This window comes from Condylura cristata, unplaced genomic scaffold, assembly GCF_000260355.1.
Source record: "Condylura cristata isolate star-nosed mole 26May11 unplaced genomic scaffold, ConCri1.0 scaffold00011, whole genome shotgun sequence".
Lineage (NCBI taxonomy): Eukaryota > Metazoa > Chordata > Mammalia > Eulipotyphla > Talpidae > Condylura > Condylura cristata.
In genome coordinates, this window is record NW_004567112.1 from 21,558,489 (window position 1) to 21,574,384 (window position 15,896).

At 43.9% G+C, this 15,896-nt stretch overlaps 1 protein-coding gene across 33 annotated transcripts in view; it reads left to right on the forward strand.

The window, feature by feature from the left end:
• The window catches only part of SORBS1 (sorbin and SH3 domain containing 1), a 205,724-nt gene that overhangs the window by 75,176 nt on the left and 114,652 nt on the right, over nucleotides 1–15,896 (forward strand). For all 33 annotated transcript variants that reach the window (XM_012723568.1, XM_012723549.1, XM_012723539.1 and 30 more), the window contains one exon: nucleotides 13,884–13,936. In XM_012723568.1, coding sequence (XP_012579022.1) covers nucleotides 13,927–13,936 — 10 coding nt within the window. In that variant the 5' untranslated portion in view covers nucleotides 13,884–13,926. The remainder of the gene's footprint in view (nucleotides 1–13,883; nucleotides 13,937–15,896) is intronic.

Sequence of the window (15,896 nt, forward strand, 5' to 3'; positions counted from 1 at the left end):
TCGTTGCATTTTTTTTTTTTTTTTTTTTTTTTTTTGTAAATGGGTGTCCCTATTAATCCTCACAGCAGGAAAGTGAGTGCTGTTTTGCACTGGGGGATACAAAAGTTTGCAGTGGAAGAGTCCCTGCCTAACCACCTAGAACTCTGCTGATAATTGGGAACAAGAGCTTAATATTCTCTTAATCAGGATCTCAACATCATCATCCCACTGTACCCCCCATCCTGTGTGAACTGGAATGAATATGTAGGTCTTCCACTGGTTTGTTATATTTATGCAAGTTGTGAACTGTGAAGCAAGGTCACTTTGTGTTGAGAATATTTCCCTTTAATGGTAGCTTGAAAACGATCTCTTAAATATCCCTGGCTGTCATCTCTTTATTTTATTTTAGTGCTTGCTACTGTAGTGCGTCTATTTAGTTAGTAAGCTTCTTTGAATCTAAAGGATTTTTGACACCTTGTATTTTTTGATGATTTTATGTTGTCAGCCACCAAAGCAATTGGGCAGGAAAAAAGGATTCACTATGGGAGAGTGACAGAATGAGATTTAAGGAGTAAGTTCAGAAAACCAGATTCTCTCTGAGCTGCAGTGCTACAAATAAGCAAGACAAATGTAGAAATTGTCACCTGTGGTTGCCTTGTAATCAAGGCATCTGTGGTGCTTCTCACAGCCAAACAGGCAAAACAACTTTGCTGGAAGCTGCTTTTCTGTGCAGGGAAGAGTATATTTGATTGAGGGGAAATTTGGAGGGTAGAAAGTACTAGATGTCAATAGCCCCTCCTTTGACTTGGTTTCAGCTCATGAGAAGTCAGTCTATAGTCTTCCTGCCCAGTGCCTCCACCCCTGTAATCTATCCTGCTTGCCTCATCCCGTTAATCTTGAACTAGGAAACTTCTGAAGGACTTACCCTGAATTCCATGTCCTGGTAGAGATAAGCATAGATGCCACTGCCTGGCACTCAAGGCCCTCTTGAATCTAGCCAGTGTTGTCCCATGCACTGTTCAGTGTAAGCCCTACCCTCCACTGAGCTGTGCTGGGTCTGTTCCATGTACATTCTGTGCTGTGCCCTGAACCTCACCTGGATGGAAGCTTCTTTGGGAGCACTATCGTGGGCACTTGGTGAGGAGTTTGTGCATAGCAAAAGACAAGGAGAGGATAGGTTTATATGTTGAATCAGGTGATATCTAGCCAGTAACATCCATGAAGCTGAACTGTTTGGGAGAAGTAAGACTAGCTACATACTTTGTTTGCATCTTATGGGAAGTTGAGGGGTTTGTTGGGGACAGACAGGCCGGGTAACCTCATAAGGGAGAGGAAGTAGGTGCCCTAAGTTCTTTAAAGGAGAGTTTAGGCTGTCCTTTTAATTAGCCTGAAAAAACTGAGTCCCCATAGTTGAAAAGGATATTGATAGCTACTCACAGAAACAAACCAAATGAATATAGTTGTGTGCTGTTGATGACAGTCATCATATTTGAAAGCCGTTGAAGATTATTGAGCACTTTCTAACACTGTGGTTGGCACTGACACACTTCCCTCACCATAATACTCTGAGGCTGTCATCATTCCCACTTTGTATATGAGGAAACAGAGGCTTCGCAAGGTTAACAACCAAAGATCACGCACCTGGTGAGTAGCAGGCGATGATGGAAATCTAAGTTACATTTATTCTGCAGTTCTTTTCCACAGTCTTTAAAGGTGTTGATAGGTGTTTTCACTTCCTAAAAGTGCTTTAAGGCCCTCCCTGGTGGCGCAGCGGGTTAAAGCACAGCACTGAGAATCTAAAGCCGCTTCCGCATGAGTTCGATTCCCGCCTGCCCCGGAGGTGACCACATGGCGCGGCAGACCTCTCCTGACCCGCCCGCTGCTCCCCTCAGCAGTGTACTTCGTCGATCTGCCTGTTCTGCTCCCCACTCTGTCTCTGGTGAAGCCTCTCACCGCCCCTGAGCCTCTGGCCTGTACCCCAGTTCTGTATGTACAAATAAATAAATCTTTTAAAAAAAAAAAGTGCTTTAAAAATGCTGTTTGATTTTATTCAGTTTTAATTTCCTCCAGAGAACACACTTTAGAGAAACTGATATCATAAGAACTACAGGGGTATTTTAAGCATTCAGGAAAGGGTACTGTTATCTCCATGTTCCCAGACCTGTCCCAGGTAAGTCTTGAGCTTGTCATTGTCCTAGATGGCATATTCACTCATGGGACACGCGTCCATGCTGTCTTTAATGATTCATCAAGGTTTTTTGTCTTCTCTCTCCAACTGAATGTAAAATTTCTGCAGTCAGGTACCATCTCTTATCACTTGGTGAGTTTGATTGTTACAGTAGCTGGATGGAAATGCCCCCTGAGCTGACCTCTCTTTTCTTTAGGCCTGAACTACCTTCATATGGGAGCATACTGCTTCCGGCAGGGATTGTGCTGTGCCCCTTTGGGTCACATCATGGTGTGGAAAGAACCTTGGTCAGGGAGCCAGTGCCAGAATCTGTGGTTTCCAGCCTCCCTGCTTGCTTCTTCTGCAAGACTCTTATAGGAGTCTTTTAACTTTTATTGAGGTGTAATGTCTCCATTTGCAGAGAGGGTGTAGAACCCTTACAAGATCTCCTGCAGATTAGAAATGACATATGTGAAGTGGCTGTTTCTGAACTTGCACTTAGGAAATGAACTGGTTGCCTGTTCTGAAGCACGAGACCAGAATGCACGCACCATACATGTCTTCATAATAAGACTTTGATTCCTTGAGATCTGAGCTGAAAACAGCAACTTCAAAGCCTGTTAGAACCTGATACCCTTATCGAGAGTGCCCTTCACTGCCTGACTTTGTGCAGGAAGGCAAAGGCAGAGACAGATTTCTTGGTCCTTGGTTTGCTCAGTTCTTAAAGTTTAATGTTTTGTACAGGGAAGTGTTGGTAAAGCAACCTCAACATAGATAACAGTGCTTATAGTTTGTGAAAGCAGCAAACAGCTCCTTAGGTAGGGTACTTTTCCTGTTAGGGCACAACTTACAGTGTTCCATTTACAGCTGTCCATGTGATCTTAGAAAACAGCCTATACAATTGCTATTATTTCTTTTATATAGATGAGTAAACTGAGACTGAGCAACTGAAGGACTTCAGCTCTGGCAATGCTCAGATTTGAATCCAGTTCTTCTGATTAGATTGTTGTTGTTATTCGACGGCCACTGTTAGGACAGCAAATTCTTCACCATCCATTTACTCTGAATCTAGATGTGACTTTATAGTTAAAGTGAGTTTGTATGGACTACAGAGTGGTCTTTGTTTTTGATCCACTTTGACTATCTCAACCTCTTAGTGCTACATTTCAGCCATTGATGTTCAATGTGATTATTCATCTAGTTGGATACACCTAGAGCAACTGAAGTCAGAAGTGTGCAGCCTCTATTGACACATTTTATTTGGCCTGAGAGGACAGATTTTTTTAAAAAGTATTATATTTATTGAATGTTATGAGCATGGCACTGTATTAAATATTTTAGTGGTTTTAGCTTAGTTTGAAAAAATATTTCCATGTGTACACTGCTTGGATGCAGCATTTATAACTGATGTATTGAAAAATTGCCTAAAATTTGTGCAAAGTAACATTAAGAGACTAGTGAAAAGTAGCTAATGGAATGTAATTGAGTGTGTGAATAATGGAAGCTGGGCACGTGTTGTCGGGCACGTGTTTATCACAGGCAGGCACTAACGATGCCACAGGGTCCCCTGCTGCCGAGGCCAGAGTTCAGGGATTATTGATTCTGGGTCTGTCTGTGTGCTCCACCTCAGTTACTGTGAGTTACTGAGCAGTGCCATCGAGAAAGAGGTTTTCGCAGAAAATAATAATGTTTTCAGTGGTTCACACTGGCATCTGGCTAGATTAGTACACTTTCAATAAGATTTTAAACATCTTGAGGAAAGCAAACCATTGCTGAATAAGCCAGTCTTATGAATTGAGGTATTTCAGCTATGTATTTGCAAAAGACCCCAAAGTCTTTTTACTGAATGGAGCATCTGTTCCCTAATTCCTGAGCACAGTATGGGCCTGGGCTGCAGATGTCTGGATAATATATGATGTGGTAAATGCATAGCCTTAGGAATTTTGTGGTTAAGAAGACAAATTGAGAGGGAACTGTGGATTGTCTGTGAGAGTGGACCCCTCTTGTCCCATGTCAAACCCACCCTCCCTTCTTGCTCTCAAGCTTTAACAGACCCCTTTCAGTTTGAGAGTTTTGTTTTTCAGCCTCACACAGTAACTTCTCAGTTTCTTTACGTGTGGTGGCTCCTGGCCTAACCTGGACTCTCCCAAGAATCCAGAACACCTTCATTCACCTTCTTCTCAGGTCGATGTCATGCAGTGACCCCTTCAAATGAAAGCCTTCGCCTGGACCCTGGATTTGCCTTTATTGTTTGAGGTTGTGTGTTTACAACTTCAACAGAGCTAAGATGTTTTGCTCTTATCTAATGAATTTGGGAATCCGTCCATGTTTAAATTATCTAGATTGAGTGGAGGGTTCCAAGTGCACTGGTTCTGCACTTAGACAGCTTTGCTTTGGTTCTGTAGACACAGCCATATTTGGGAAACACAAATGCGCCACATTTTGCGTGTCAGACTTGTCTTGCTTAACAATACATGGTTAAGAAACTGTGTGCCCAGAGTTGTACATATAAAGAGTCTGCTGGAGCTCGGGGCTTTGGAATGCCATGAAGTGGGGGGTTAGGAGCAGGGACGTGGCAGCGGGCAAGCCCAGGGGGTGGGGGTCTGAGTGTTGTCACCTGGCCGTCTCTGCCCGCTCTCCGGCAATGAGATGTCTCGGGGTGATTGCTTCTTTAGGAAATCTGGCTGCACATTCAGATCGTTTTATTGCCCCCTTGTTCTCATATGGAACCGCAGCGGAGTAGTTTGGCTTCATTAAACAAAAGCAGTCACTGGTGAATTGGTGTTGGAATTCCACATTTGGGGGATTTATTGTCAGTCCTTGGAAGATTGTATCAGGTGGGACTGCCATGTTCTAATAGACAAGATTATTAGTGGCATTTTTTTGAGCTTCTCCTAGAATTTCTCTTTCTCTGTGGAAGGTTTCTAAAGATCATACAATTACCGATCAAATGCCAGGTATGAGATTTTTTAAAAATAACCCTTGTTCAAAAAGAATGTATTATAGTCACATTAGAAGCAATTTATAGAATAGAAATGAGATTTTTTTTTAAAGTAAAGTTACTTACATTTTCACACTATCATATCAGCATTAGAATTGGAACATATTTCCTTTCAAGTATGTGCCTGTGTTTTGTGTCTTTACATAATTTTAACCACAGTGTCACATAAACCTCACCCTGCTTTATTCACCTAAACTTATGATAACTTTTTCCATGTTGTACACTTTGTATGACCATTATTTTCATAACTGGTGAACACTCCATCCAGGGAAGGTGTGTGTGGTTGGTCCCTGTCACTGACTACTGGAGTATTTTGGGTTTTCATTATTATTAATGAAGCTGATGTAAGCATTTCTATTAGTTATAGCTTTTTTGTCTCTGCGGTTCTCTCTTTGAGCTAGATCTTACCCAGAGGACAAGGGAAATAAAGTGCACAGCTAGAATAGTGGTGATAGTTTACAGTGATTTTGCATTAGTGCAAATAACTGTTTATGTTTTTAAGTTTATAGACTAAGAAGCAGGAAAATGGCCAGTCATTTCAATTTTTAAAAACTGATTCTTGTTAAGTTCACATAGATTTGTTTATACACACACACACACACACACATACATATTTTTACCAGGAATTATTTCATGGCCTTTTGTTCTTGGCAACTAGTATGAGCACATTGTCGCATTTCTGTGTGGAAGGGTTGGCTGGGCAGTACAGAGCAAGGATGCATACATTTTTTTAAAAAAGATTTTTTATTTATGTACACAGAGCTGGGGTACAGGCCAAAGGTGGGGGGGCGGTGAGAGGATTCACCGAGACAGAGTGGGGAGCAGAACAGGGTGACTGATGAAGTACACTGCTGAGGGGAGCAGCGGGCAGGTGAGGAGATGTCTGCTGCTCTGTGTGGATCACCCCTGGGGTGGGGATCGAACTCATGCTGAAGTGCCTTTAGCTTCTTAGTGCTGTGCTTTAACCTGCTGTGCCACCAGGGAAGGCCCAGATGCATACATTTTAATACATAGATAATGTAATTTATGATTATAAATTTTCTCCTAAATCCTATTTCCAAAGCACAAATAATATTGTACTTATGAAACTTAAGACATCTGGGGGCTATATTTTGCTTATTGGCAATAATCACCTTTTGAATATTTATGTAAAGACTCCTTTTAGGTATAAAGGTAAAAAATGATTGCAGGCTTGTTGGTAGTTAACTTCCAGCTCTGGATCTGGTCCTTTTTTGGCGTGGCCCCGGCATGAGGGAATGAAGACTTTACTGAGAATATGGGGCCTCTGGACTCTGTGACTATAAACAAGTCTTATTAAAATGAGTTCCTTATCAGCATGCTTTTAGTTGGAGTTAACAAAATCAAATCAAAATAAAAACCTTTTGTTTTCTTTGGTGTATGCATCTGGCATGCAATTTCAGTATAAATTGGCATTAAAGTTTAGGGAGGGGAGAGGAGAGGCATTACTGTGAAGTAACAATGAGATTAAAGACTTGGAAATGGCAAATCAGCAGGAATGATAAATAATGTTACTTGGGGGTTATGGCTTTTGAGTACATGGGGGAGATGAGCTTGGAAAAGTGACTGTCACCTCACGTACTGAGACCTGTGGTATGTTAAGGAATTTGAACCTAATTTTTAGACCATTATTTCCCTAAGTGTGTCACTTGAGGTGATTTTTTTTTTTTAAAGATATGTCACTGAACTCTTGAAAAATTTAGTACTCACTCCTTCCTTGACTGTCTTCCTCTGCAGAACTTACCCCTTGCCTTTCTGCTCTCCCATGATGCATAAGTCAGACTGAGAGCAGAAAGATTACCCATCATAGTAAGTTTGAATAGGCCATGACTGTCACCCTGTAACTGGGGTGCCTCAAAGACAGCAGATGTGTCTGATTGCTGTTGGGCTCGTCTGTTCTGGACCAAGCTCTGTCCTGTACATTGCAGGTGGTCAAAAATGGGGTTCGGAGTCATCAGGCCTGTGTTTCAGGTACCTTATTCTTTTCCGGGAGCCTCACTGCCTTTTTCCTTTTTGCCCTTTACTGCCCAGCCAACCCTCTGAGATCAGAGGAACCCCAAGGATATTTTCTCCCCGTAGAAATGTGATCCAGGAACACTTCGCTGCTCAAGTCAGGACATGGTGACACATGGGCTGGAGGGTGATTCTGGGCCTTTGTAACGGTCTGGGAATGAGATGATGGAATAGGATGGTGAGTGTGAGGATGGAAAAGCAGAGGTGGCTGGACTGCATGAGTCATGGGGATGGAAGAACTGACAGGGCTGGGCATCTGTCAGGAAAGGAGAGGGGCGGAGTGACGAGGCAGAGAGGAGAGGGGAGGCAGATACTCCACCATTGCCAGCTGGGTGCTGGCTCTGTGCTCAGCACCACACTAGATGTTAGGGTACCGAGATGAATAAGACCCTGCCCTGCTGGCTAGCTGTTCACTGGCTAGTGGGCTTCAGGTTTGCAGCCTAATTGGATGAGCAGAGATTTGACGCGGCAAGGTGGGGAGAGATGAATCTAACATACCTCTGTTTATTGCATTTAGCAGGTGTTGCATCTTATACAAGACTCTCTATCAGAAAAAAGATTATAGCTCCCTAAAGTCTTATATGGTGCTTAGCATTTTTCAACGAGAAACCTTTAACTTATGTGCATTTTTTTTTTTTGAGACACAATGCTGTTGCACATTAAATAGACTGGTGTAGTGCAAACACAATTTATGTGCACTGGGAAATGTCAAAATTCTTGTGATGTGCTCTATTGTTATATTGACTTTATTGCAGTCGTTGGCAGCTCCCCGCAACTAAACTCAACTGGTCTTAATAGCTGATTATCAGGAGTTTGCATTATTCAGGGAGTAATGGGGGTGCTAGCAAAAGGTTCTAGAGGGGGAAATGAAAAATGTCCATGCAGGGACTATGAAAGGCTGATTCTCATGTGCAGTTCAGTATCAATTGCCAAGAGGTCAAAGGCTGTGACAGTGTCCTAAGGAAGTAGGGAGGTATAGGAGTGCAAGTGTAGCAGGTAAAAAACAAACAAACAAAAAAAGACAAAGGGAAATTTCTGAATCTCAGTTCTGAAACCCAAACAATCGGGAATGGGTTAGACTTCTGTTTTTATGAACCATTGATTGACTGGTTATAATCACAAGGCACATTTATCCAAAGAAAGTGCAAGAAATACAAATAAATGAAATCAATTAAAAAAAAACTGCCCTGATTAAAATGAAAGGTAAAAAGGTGGGAGTGGCTGGGTGGGTGCCTGCTCTAAGGGGCTCATGGAACTGCCTTCCAGAACAGATGGAAAATCACGACCATGCATGGATCCTTCTGGCTCTACTATTCCAGATGAGATTCTCAAGGAAGTGAGTTTGTAGCTGAAGTTTGAGCACCAGCTCAGGACCCTTTGCTCCTAAACTCCTAGAACCACAGAGACCCTGGTATCTAGAAAGATTAACCAGTCCACAGTGACATTTGGAAATCAGGACCAGAAAGTGTGGAAAGAGGAAGGGGTTAACTGTCTTAAATTCTGTGGAAAGGTCAGTGAGGCCCTGACCAGTGCAGAAACTGTTGGGCTTGGCCATGTGCGCACTGGAAACCTTTCTGAAGGCCATTTCAGATAATTGGTTAGAGCGGAAACCGCACTGGAGGGACTCCAGGAGGAAATGGGGGGCCGCGGGGGGTGGCCTTTCTAATGTGTTTTCCTTTTGCTCTCTGTCCAGAGCATGGGTCTTTTCACAGAAATCTTGGGCTTATTGTGTTCTGAGCCCCCAGAATGTCATGGGATTCCAAACCAAAGTTAATGTCAGAGTTAAGTTTATGTTAACTTCCTCCCCTTGAAAGGAAGTGTCAGCGATTCACAGTTTATCCTTTTTGACTTTCTGAAGAGCCTTCTGCACTGTCCAATAATGTAGAGTGTGTATTTGAGGAGAAATGACATTAATAGAGATTGAGAAGAGAATGATTGTCTAAAAATTAGAGAAGTGTGGTTTTGCTGGTGGGTCAGTGAAGTTTAAAGCAGTCAGGTCGAGCACTTATTCTGGAACCTGTGAGCTGTTCCTCTCTCTTCAAGATATTGGATGTGGGTGTAAATATATATATTAAGTCCCAGATTAGATTTCAGAGCTAGAGTATAACCAGGGTTTGGTTGGAGTGGGCAGCTAATTTACTGTTAGGCAGCTGCTATGGGGTTAAGGAGGGTCCCAATTACCTTGAAGACTGCAAAATTCCAAAGTTAGGTTTTGAAGGCTAAATAGAGATAAGGAAACATTTGTGATTAAGCACCCACATCCCTCTGGACATGGCTTACGTGTGTGTGTGGGGGGGTGTCTGTGCAGGCTGAACCCCCTAGTGCATAGAAGCTGGAACATGTATAAGAGGGGAACCGAGGAACCTATGCCAGACCCTGAATTCATTTTTACAGGCAAACTCAATTCCGCCCGTAATATAGCCCACACCATCCTTATAAGGACCGGCTTTCCTTTCCCAATAAACAACCCTTATTTAGTTATTGGAGCCTCTTTCAGCTGGAAACATGAATGTAATTTTTACTTTTTAGCAATTATGTGTCATCAGGACTTATCTCAGAATTACAGGGCCATGAGTTGGGAGGCATGGCGGGACTGTTAATTGTCTGGAGGCACTCGTACTAACTCTGGCTACTGCACATCTTGTTCCTCTGGTGGAATGTCTGTGTTGGTGCCGTAGTGCTTTGACCAAGTAGGGTAGATCCGACGGCCTGCGTGCTGGAATGGCAGCTCGACCTGACCGCTCGTGCCCACCCAGGCAGTGACGCTAGACTCCTGTAGCCGCCGGGGTAGCGCCCCACTTGCCTCGGTTTGGCTTTGCCACTAGATTCCTCCGTTCTTCGTTTTGGCTTTTACCCAAAGGTGGCTGCTTCCTTTGGAGGGGATGTTGGGAGACATTCCAAAGATGTTCCATCATATTCTCAATTTACAGCTCAGTTTTAAAATAAATATTAAGTGTCAGAGGTTTCTTATGTAACATAAACTCTCGTGGTCTACATGACTGTAATCCCTGGGCTCTCTGCTGGGACTGCATCACCCCTCGCTAGGCTTTCTCCAGCTCAGCTGCTGCTACCTCCTTGCTGCCCTGGCTCTGAGCACTTCAGGTTGTAGAGACAGCAACGTTCATTGAGCCAGGCTGGATTCTGACTGGATGGTCTCTACAGGAGAGAGGCATGAAGACTCTCTTTGATTGACCTTGGGACTTCTCCTCCCCACCCCCAGCACTACTTCATCTTACCCTGGTCTAGATAGAGTCTTGGGTTACAGCTGACCAGAAACCACTACTGATTAACTCACACTGGAAGGGGATTTACTGGCAAGATCAGGGGTAATTCAGAGTTTGTGGGAGGCCGGAGAACTGCCTGTTGAACAGAGGCAGGAATTTAAGGAGGCTGAGTTGGCCAGTATCAGAGCCAAAAACCAGGCCCTGGAATAGTGACATAGGACGTCACTGTTGTTGCCATGAGTGGATACTGGGTACGGTCCTTGGCACAGCTGCCACTGGTGCTCTTGCTGCAGTTTTTTGTTTTTTTTTTTTTAAATTTTAACTTGCCCCTTGCTGTTTTGAGTCACCTGCTTCAGATGCAGTCATCAGACAAGCCTGTAACAGAACCTGCTTCTCTGAATGTCTTTGTGTGTGGAGCTGATACTCACCATGCAGTCATTGTCACTTCCTACTAGTTCTTAAAATGTTGAAATAGTTTCCTACACCATGGGCTCATGCTTTCACCTTTTTCACATCCCAGCACTGAATGGTTCACGCCTGACACAGGAAGGGGCCTCCCGAGGGTGCTACAACTGGTCTGGAGGTGGCAAAGTGATACTTAACCATGCGGGATATTAGCCCTGGCCGTGTGTGCTTTGGATGGGTTTGTAAGTTAGATGTGCCACCCGCTGGTGGCGCAGCAGGTTAAAGCACAGCACTAAGTAGCTTAAGCCGCTTCCGATGACTTCGATCACCGCCTGCCCCGGAAGTGACCACATGGCGCGGCAGACCTCTCCTGACCCGCCCGCTGCTCCCCTCAGCAGTGTACTTTGTCGATCTCCCTGTTCTGCTCCCCACTCTGTCCCTGGTGAATCCTCTCAACTCTGCATCTCTGGCCTGTACCCCAGTTCTGTATAAATAAATAAATAAATCTTTAAAAAACCATTTATTTAAAAAGTTTCTATACTGAAATATGAAATATGCAAGACTATCAATATTTGGCAGTGTTTGCTTATGCTATTTGATTCATAAAACATCTCCCTCATCTCTTTCCCAGCCCAAGAATGCTGTGTGCTGTGTACTTACTTTCAGTTAATCTGAACTATGTAGAAGGGACTTGGTAAATAAATTGTGGAGCTATTAAAATGGAGGTGATGACTTTAGAAATCAGAAAAATTTGTGAAATACTTAATTTAGTAATTAAAACATAAAACTGTCCAGACGTGTATAACTATGTAAATGCTATTTATGTGTTTGGATAATATTTAAAAGGAATAAAAAAATGCTTTCTGTTTATATAGATTCCTGATGAATAAAATAACATTTCTTCAATTGGACTTTAATTTTAAAAACCTCACTCGCCATAATAAAGTTATTTTAAAAATAAAACCATTAGAATGATACCATACAGCCCCCTTGACCCTGGGAGGTAAAGTGGGAGACATCATTAAACCAGGATTGGAAACCACTGCGCCATACAGAACACAGCAGGCTGTGTTTGACTGAGAGAACAAATGTTTCCCCAGCTTAGACAACAGTGACAGGGGGCTATTGAAAGTCTTGCATAGTCTCGGGTGCATTTCACGGTGACAGAGGCAAAATTACTGCTGATTTGGGCTACAGAGAAGGATTTAGAGTGATCTTCTTTTTGTCCCCAGCATTCTGCTCAATCAATTTCAAGGACAGTGAGCAACATAGCAGTCCAGAAGGAAGCCAGTGCCTGGGAAGCTAAAGCACGTCTCCTCTTGAAGACCCTCTCCTCTTGCAGACCCCCACACCCGACCTTGACCTTCTTATTACAGATTCATGAGCCAGGGAGATGATTTCCTCCTCCTCTTTGCTTCTCATACTTTAAAGTACATAGGGACCAGCTGGGGATGTTGTTAAAATGCAGATTCTGATTCACGTGTATATAGAGTTGTGTCTGAGTTTTTGCATGTTTAATAGGCTCCCAGTTGATGCAGTGCTGCGAGTCTGCAGACCACACTTTAACATGGCAAGGTTCTGCATACCCCAGAGAGTTGAGTTGCTTTTCAGGTTATGTGACCTTCAGATCTGTTCAACTAGACCTTCCTATTCAAAATATTTGCAGAACCTGTATTTTGAAAACTGCAAAACACTGCTGAGAGAAATTAAAGAAGCCCTCTATCAAGGGAGAATTTATTCATTTTCATAAATTGAAAGACTTACCATTGTCAAAACAGTTATTTCCTCCAGCTTCATCTCTAGCTTTAACCATCCCAATAAAAATTGCAATAGACTTTCATTTTAATGGTAGAAATAGATGAGTACTCTAAATTTTATATGAAAATACAAAGACCTAGAATAGTCAAATTATTTTTGAAAAAGAATGAAGCCTGGAAGATTCACATGGCCTATTTCAAAACTTATAAAGTTACAGCAATAAAGACAATGAGTTATTAGGTAAAAACAGATCAGTGGAAAAGGACTGAATCCACAGACAGACTCACACGACAGGCCAACTGCTATTCAGAAGTGTTTGCTGGAGGAGAGGAGCCAGGCATAAAAAGCCCCATATACTGTGATGTCGCTTACATAAAATCCTATAAAATGGAAAGCTATAGTGTTAGGTCAGTGGTTATTGGGGATTTGGGATGGATGGAACCCCACCAAACGGGAGGTTATTCATCTGGATACTGGCGGCCACTAGATGGAATACGTCCCCACCTCCAGGCTCTCGATTCCTGCACCAGCTCTCCCACAGAGGGAGGCAAGCTATCCCCCAGTCTGCGGTGCCACATCTCCATAACACAGTATCAGTGCTAACTTCCTAGGGCAGTTGTGAGGGTCAAATATACTAACACATGGGTAGCATTTAAAACATTTCTTCGTGTATAATAAACTACATGTCAGTGATAATGATCATCCTCTTATAATCACTTTGTGTTGTGATTTTACCTTTCTCCCAAAATTGGGTTCTCTCCTGCATCCTCTCCTTAACCCTCATGCACTCATGTAGCTTGAGGTTTACAGAGCTGGAAGAGGTCTCAGCTAACATCTAAGCTAACTATGCCATAACTGAGACCAAGGAGACTGAGTGATGTGCCCAAGGTCACCCTAGTACTGGCCCCGCAGAACCAGCCACCTGGCCAAGCCACTCCTGGTTTGCCTTTTCATCCGGGGTTGTCCAGTGTTTACATTTTTTTTTTTAAAGATTTATTTATTCATACAGAACTGGGGTACAGGCCAGAGATGCGGAGGGTGAGAGGCTTCACCAGAGACAGAGTGGGGAGCAGAACAGGCAGATCGACGAAGTACACTGCTGAGGGGAGCAGCGGGCGGGTCAGGAGAGGTCTGCCGCGCCATGTGGTCACCTCCGGGGCAGGCGGGGATCGAACTCATGCGAAAGTGGCTTTAGCTTCTCAGTGCTGTGCTTTAACCCGCTGCGCCACAAGGGAGGGCCAGTGTTTACATTTTTAATGTGAATCAGGGACTTGCCACTCATCACTTCAATTGTGTTTCCCCCTTTGTGTTTCCACAGAGAATTCAGAGCCCCAGCTACAGAAGACTCGCCCTGTCACACCATGAGCTCTGGTAAGTCATTTTAAGCCCTGTCTTTCTCTTGACAAATCTATAAAACCAAGCAGCTTTACCCACATTTCCCATGCATGGCGAAAGCCCAATCTGTGGCCTGCACTTTACATGTCTCACATCCCACTCTTTATAACAAGCCCTCTTGCTCTCCATTTCTTAAAAATTTATCAAGATACAATTGGCATATACTAAACTGCAGATATTTTAAACATATAGCTCAATTAATTTTGACTTATGTGTACACTTCAGGGGTATTTTTTAATCCTGTGACTGCAGCAAAAATAAACAGATCTACCATAACTGCCCCTGGGTGGAACTGATCCATCACTTCCATCATCCAGGCTGGGAGAGCAAAACTGCACACCCTTTCACCATGCCTTTGGTAGTCAAGAGCAAGAACTAAATAGATGACTGATTTTGAGTGTTCTCAGTTTATAGTGGGGGAAGCTGCTCATTGTAGAGCCAAGAGATGTCAGCTTTCCTACCCAGAATTCCAGACAGAGAAGCTTCCACCTGGAGTTTTAGGCCAAACTGGTCACTGAGCATGCTCGGAGCCCCCCAAGACCTGCAGAGACAGCGTGGGGGGAGGGGGTGCCCTGTGGACAGCTCACTCATGTCTCCAAAGTGATGCTACAAGACCTCTGCGGTGACAGACCTTTCCGTGGTCAGAGAAGCGCCCTTTCAGCCCCTCCCTATCCGGGGCTGCAGAGTGTGTGCTCAGGATGGAGGAAGCTTCCCTGGGGCAGCTCAGGCCACACCCCGGCTTCCTCCCCACCAACTGTGTGCGGGACCCTGGGCCTTCTCTGCATTTCCTCTGAAAGCACCAGTTCATGGGGATTTTGCACTGTAAGGATTCAGTGAGGCTCTAAGGTACCAAGGAGGACAGTGTCCATGGCGTGGACAGTGTCCCATCCTGGCTTGTCAGTTCAGGTTCCTTTTGGCAACGAGGGACTTGGCTGTCGCTGTTCCTTGTGTGGTGCAGTGTCCCTGCCAGTCACCCCTGCTTAGTGACTCTTTTTTTCCTTCTGTTTGGCTTTTTGTATTAAGAGTCCAAGTTTTTTACCCCCTCTTTTCAACTTTTGCCCTTTACCCTAAAATTTCTCCTTCTAATATCAGCATAAGCCTGAACTGGCCTTGCCACTCAGCCATTAGTAAGAGAGGAAGGGAGGGACTCTGCAGGGGCACGAGGTGTGGAAGCACTGGCGGGACTGCTCCCTTGGCTCTTGGGTGTGGTGATGGAAGGAGGCATTTCGTAGGAAGAGTCCAAAAATCCTGGGCCTTTTGAGCTGAAAATCCCCCTTTTGGGATTTATATCTTAATTTGAAGGAAATAAAAGTATCACCCCCATGAAGGTGGGGACTGAATCATTTCAGTATGTGTATTCACTTGATAGAACATTATGCAACTGTTAAAATGGATTATTTGGAAGAAAACAGCTGCATAGAAATCATTTGTGGCAAAAGCAGCATGAAAACGCTGCACCCTTTTATTCCTGGTTTGTACTGGGTTGCCCGTGCCTGAGGAAGTGTTTTGTCTGCATTAACTCTGGACATTCTCCTGGCAAGCCCACTAAGGTGGACATGGTTTCCCACTGCCATTCTGTATGTGGGGAAACTGAGGCCCTATGGATGTGAGATCTCCTGGCTAGTGTATCTCAGAGCTAAGCTGACCCAGGCTGGACACCAAAACTGTTGCAGAGGTTGGAATTCCAGGTGATGCAATTATTTTCAAGATTTCTTCAAGCTCCATTGTTATGTTTAATGAAAAGAAGTATAAGGAAGCATAGCATGGCACTGGACCACATGTCTAGACTCCCTGGGCCAGGGGGAGGAGGCCAAAGCAAGGCCCCAGGCCTGTCAGAGAAGTGAGGCTGTAGAGGACTCCGGCGCATGGGGAAGGGAAAGTTGAACACAGAGCAAATGGGCTGACGAAATTCATGTTTCTTTCACTTGGATTTCTG